Raw genomic sequence first — 5,545 nt, forward strand, 5'->3', positions numbered from 1 at the left:
TACTATTTTAACCTCTATATTCAAAGTCTTGCCCAAATTTTCAAACTTTAAAACAAATCTAACATCTAAAAAGATGAAACCTATGTTTGGACAACTCCAGATTTTTTATCCTCAAATACCAATCACCATCAACCTGCTGGACCCTACCCACCTCATTTACTCCACAATCTACTTTGTTGAGTGGGTGGGTAGCAGCTGGTAAAGATATTCTAAATTAAAACAAGAAGTAAATAACCCTGCAATATTCATTAAAATCATATAATAAGTACTAAACATTCTTGCTGTGTTTAACACATCATCAAGGGAAAAGAAATATCATTCCTTTCCAAACATCAGATAATCAGAACTAGGAACCTTAAAAATATTTATACAGAAAAGACACCATGAAATAAAAATAGTATTAAGGATATATAGTTTCATTTGGGAGTAACAAAAAATAGTCCTAGGCTTAGGGAAAAATACAAGGATGAACTCAACAAATCTGGACTACGATCTCATTAATACAGACCAGACAACTTAAAAACTCTTGCTTGTAAACAACAAATAAACGATTAGAATTGAATAGAAACAGTTTGAAAAGTTATGATTTCCTTGACCCCTATAGATAGATCTGTTCCTTGTTTTTCCCAAACTTACTCCCCCCTCCACCAACAAAAAGTTGTACCCCAAAACAATATATACTACCCTACGAATTTGATTTGTTTGGCTAAGCACGAAAATGAATTAATATTCTTATCTGGCTAGGCTACAAGCTGATCAAGTTGCATCTGCTCGAGCCAAGCTCCTAAAACTGAATGATCAACTGAATCAATTTGGGAACTGTTTTTCAAACTCTCACCGGATAGTGCAGCACCTAAATTAGGAGCGGCCTGCTTCTCTGTCATCTGGGTTGGAGATTCCTTGACAAGAGATTGCACCCATGATAGGTCAGGCTCCTCTCCATTGTTGAGCTGCTCAAAAGAAGAAGATCTGGGTAGGTGTCCACATCCACTTCCGTTGACAGACCAGTCAACCTTCCCATTGGGGGACCCCCAATTCGACCAAGAATTACCTACTGGGGATCCAACAACCGAGGCATTATTGGATCCAAGATCACGGGAGCTTAGGCTTCGCAGCTGTTGCTGCTGCTTCTCACGCTGAGCAAATGCTGAAAGGCGAGCACTCATAGGAGAAATGGGCTCCATGCTTCTTGGGGACATCCTTCCAGGTGAGGAAACACCAAAAGAAGCCTGCAAAAGAGGGTGCTCAATGTTTTTCGGGGAAAAAACGTTAGTATTAATTGGTGAAAGCATGCTCTGTTGCTGTTGGAACTGATTGAAGTAAGCCGACTTATGTGATGGGGAAAAAACACCAGAAGCCGCTGCCTGATCAGAAAATCGTGGAGAAGAGTTCAGCTCAGCAGAAAATAGCTCTTCAAGATTAGAAGGAGTTAGTGTCTTGGACCGACCAGTTCGATTCAAAGAGGCAGAATTAGGACGTGGTTGTGAATAGTAAGCCATGTCATTGAGAACTAGTTGTTGGGCATCAAAATCCTGCAACATGTTAAAATCCTCGGGCGGAATGTCTCGTGCACTAAGGGAAGACCTCAGACGGCTAGACTGCAGATTGCTTCCAGGTAGATGAAGAGTGGGGACATTTGGTTGAGGCCATGGTGCAGATGAATGAGACATACCATTGGCAGTGGGGGACATGGGTTGGTTAAATGCAGAGGGAGACATCACTGAGTGTGCTGAGGGCGAACCAGGAAAAAGGTTCAATGCTGCAGCCATATCCATCACACTTGCCGCAGAAGCAGCTGACCTCGGAGATGGAACTGCAGATCCAGTAGAGACATACAAGGGCCTAAGCTCCTCAGTAGTATGGGCAAAAAAGCAGATTCGCCTAGCACAACTTGTACCGTCCTTGCACAGGCGGGTACGATACTGAGCAGGGTGTAGCCAGCACTCAAACACCCCATGAGCATATTCACACATATCACCGCGGCGGCATGCCCCCTTGCGAAATTCAGGACAAGGCACACAGCTATAGTGGTACTTCCTTGGATCTCTTCTGCGAGCATTCTCTCCTGGGTGGACAAATGGGCACTCTGTCCAGTCATGTGAATAAGCCCTAGAACATGGCCGGACCTTAAAAGAGAACATGCGAAACTCATCCGTTGAATATATACTGTTCTGGATATCAGGGAGAGACGGATCTATTGGATATTCTTTTTTCTCTCGTGCAGAATTTGCAGGGATATCAGTGAACTTCAATGCCATAGGGGAAGACATGGACTCCAATGATGAACAAGGAGATCCATTTTCTGGTGATGAGGAGAGAATGGGAGAGGATGCATCTGAAGTAGCCACAGATACTCTCAATTTGCAGTCACCAACTGAACCATCAGATGAATTGTTCAAAAGCAGTTCTTCAAGAGAAGCTCTAGCACCAGGAAGCTTTGGTGGAACAACCACCACATCAGCTGGCCGCTGGCCATTAGCATCCTTAACATTAGGATCGGCACCAGCTGATAGTAGCAACTTAACTGCGTCAACAGCATTGACAGAACCACTAGAGGTCGCACAGTGAAGAGCAGTGCACTTGTTTGGACCACAAGCACGGTTAACATCAACCACAGGATTAGAGATAATCAACTTCAAAACATCTAAACTTCCATATGTGGCAGCTACCATTAAAGGAGTCCTTTCCTCATTAACAATCAGCTTTGCACCTTTCTTGCGAACCAACCATAGCCCCACCTCATCAATAGCAGAAGCATCAAGCTCCACAGACCTTTTAAAACCTTCAAGATCGTTGTTTGCAGCAAGCTCAAGCAAACTAGAAAAAGAATCTTCAGTCTCAACTGTGAGTTTAGTAATACCCTTCATATTAGAATTAGAATCAGTAGTGGCTTGGTTGGTAGATGCACTCGAATTGGGTCTTTCTGGGCCAGTGCACATGCTTAGAGTCAACTGCAAGTCAAAAAGGCAGGAAACTAAAAGAAGCTTACAACACTAAATTAAGTAAAAAAATCCAGCGCCATCTTTCTAGAATCATATATATTTCATACACGGATTAAAACTGAATGAAATGGAATAGAAAAAATCTAATTCAAGAATACACCAGACTGACAGAATCAAAAACTCAAAATCTACCCAAAATCAAATAAAAATGTATCTGGAATCAATGGAAAAAGCCAAGAGGGAAAAAATACATCTCTAAAACAAGAAAATAGCAATAGCAAGTACAACTAAAACATCTAACCTTCTCAAAAACTAATGAAAATACACCAACCTCTTACATAAAAAAACAATTTATGATCCTTTACACTAGAAAAAGTAGAATGAAGAAACACACAACGAAAAAAAAGTTAGCAACTTCTCTGTATTCAGAAGTCAATAGATGTATTTCTGCAAAACTGAAAATAATAGCACTAATATATATGATCTTATCAATTGTTTTCCATTTACCCAGTTCATCAGCTACACCAAAATAAACCTGATTCTGTTTCTTTTCTGGTAATATCTCCATTCCTCAGTTGAATAGGCATATATGTTGTAGAACATTAAAAACTATGAGTTTGACCATTAAAATAAAAATAAAATTTTGAACTTCGTGTTCTTTTTGTCATATACTAGCAATTTTTTTCTGCAAAAATTTCATGACTTATCAGTTTTATATTGATCAATGAAAGCTAAGGAATGAATGATCATGTCAACTCTGTTTAATCTGGAATTAAAATTATTAATACACAAAATATAAATGATCTGATCTATTGTTTTTCCTTGACTCAGTTCATCAGCTACACCAAAATAAACCTTTCACACACAAAATTAGTTATACACAAAAAGAAAATTATAAACTATATCAATGTATCTCATACCTAAATATAATCAAAAGCGTAGTCATTCCTAAGTAAAAGCCCCTCCATAACTTCAAAAAACCGTATCTTTACTTAACAAATGGTCAGAAAACATATATGGAACCACAGATAAATATATCAGCCGATTCCAACAAGAAAACTTCAGCTATAAAAAAGAATCTACTAATACAATCACAGCAGATTCTATAGATAGTCAACCAGAGTCAGCAAACATAACAACAGTAAGAATAAATAAAACTAAAATATTATTTACAAAATCGATCTCGATCATTGAACTGAAACCTTACCAGAAATCAAGCAAAAATCCAACAGCTGTAGTTGCTTTTTAGTAGATCCACAACAACAAAGCCTCGAAACAGATTTCTTCTTCAAAACTCCTTCGAAGTTGAGCAAACAGCAGCAGAACAAGAAGAAAAATCGCAGAAGCTACATAATTTAATCGCTTCGATAACCATAAACTTCTTCATTGAACCTCCAAATTCAGATTTTTTTTTAATCTATCAACAAAATCTATATGTAAATTTCCAGTTAAAGAAGTGAATCTATATATATATAAAAACACAATTGAAAAAAATGTAGAGAGAGAAAGATCTAGAAGGAGAGTAAGAAAGATGAAGTTGTGTAATAACGAGAGAGAAGAGGGGGGAAATAGAAATTAAAATGCAAATGCAAATGTAAATGAAATTGAAATTAAAATGAAATGATGTTGAAATGAACGCTAAATGAAGTGGTATTTGAAAGTGAGGATGTGGGGACGGGTTTGGCCGGTTGAAAGTTACCGGTTGGGTGGGTAATAGTTGAGGTGTCGCGGATTTGAAAAGGTTCATTAACGTTGATTTAAATAGGGGATTTGGAGTCCGCCTATGATAAAAGGAGAGAGGGGAAGCGGGACGTGAGGACCAATGATCAATTGTGGTTAATTCAAGGGTCAAATCGAAAGAAAAGAGAAAAGGACAGTACTGTATATAATAAGGGGACACGCGGCAGAAAGATAAAACTTGTGGTTTTATTTTTAGCTAAATACCCTTATATTTCTCTTAATTCACATTTACTGACCCGCTACAAGAGTAATAGCCACTAGTTTAAATTCTAAGACATCTTTTGGTTTAAATTATTTGGAGATTATAATTTTTAAATTTAATTTATATTATGTTTGATGGAGAATAAATTTATATCATCAATATAGTATAAAATTATTTTAAAATATTTATATTATCTCCATAACAAACACCTTTACGAGTACTATTCCATAATTAATTATTTTCCTTTCGTACATTTTTAGTTAGATTATAGAAGCGATTGTTGAGGAGCTTAGGATCAATCAGTCATTTGATCGATTTATCATTGGCTTTTAAATTCATATTTGTTATTTTTTTTATTTTAATTTATTTATCTTATTCTTTTTATATTATGTTATGTATTTAAAAATTATGAAAAATAGTATTATAATATGTTATTTAAAAATTACGTAATTAAGTTAAGAGTACTATAAATCACAATAACTAACAACTTAAAATATTTGAAATATATATTAAAAAATTGATTAACTCTCAAATTTCACATGTGCTGCATAAATTGGAACAGAGAGAGTAACATATATTATTTGAAAATTACGTTTTGATTGAGTTTTGAAATTTTAGCTATGCCGCATAAATTGGGACAGAGAGAGTAATATATATTATT

At 36.5% G+C, this 5,545-nt stretch overlaps 1 protein-coding gene across 2 annotated transcripts; it reads right to left on the reverse strand.

The window, feature by feature from the left end:
- Positions 1-379: 379 nt before the first annotated feature.
- Positions 380-4,467, reverse strand: LOC129886959 (zinc finger CCCH domain-containing protein 30-like). Of its 2 annotated transcripts, none has more exons than XM_055961871.1 (2): positions 4,150-4,467; positions 380-2,951 (listed from the first exon to the last, which is right to left on the reverse strand). In XM_055961871.1, the coding sequence occupies exon 2, from the start codon at positions 2,937-2,939 to the stop codon at positions 741-743; it is 2,199 nt and encodes a 732-aa protein (XP_055817846.1). In that variant the 5' UTR covers positions 2,940-2,951; positions 4,150-4,467; the 3' UTR covers positions 380-740. The 2 variants fall into 2 exon arrangements, with proteins under 2 accessions (XP_055817846.1, XP_055817847.1); XM_055961872.1 differs by having other exon boundaries at positions 380-2,974; positions 4,150-4,459.
- Between the last annotated feature and the right edge of the window lie 1,078 nt (positions 4,468-5,545).

Source organism: Solanum dulcamara, chromosome 4, assembly GCF_947179165.1.
Source record: "Solanum dulcamara chromosome 4, daSolDulc1.2, whole genome shotgun sequence".
NCBI classification, from domain to species: Eukaryota; Viridiplantae; Streptophyta; class Magnoliopsida; order Solanales; family Solanaceae; genus Solanum; species Solanum dulcamara.

Bases quoted from the DNA above. Each gene is read 5' to 3' on its own strand.
- LOC129886959 (XM_055961871.1), bottom strand. From the start codon at position 2,939: ATGTGCACTGGCCCAGAAAGACCCAATTCGAGTGCATCTACCAACCAA.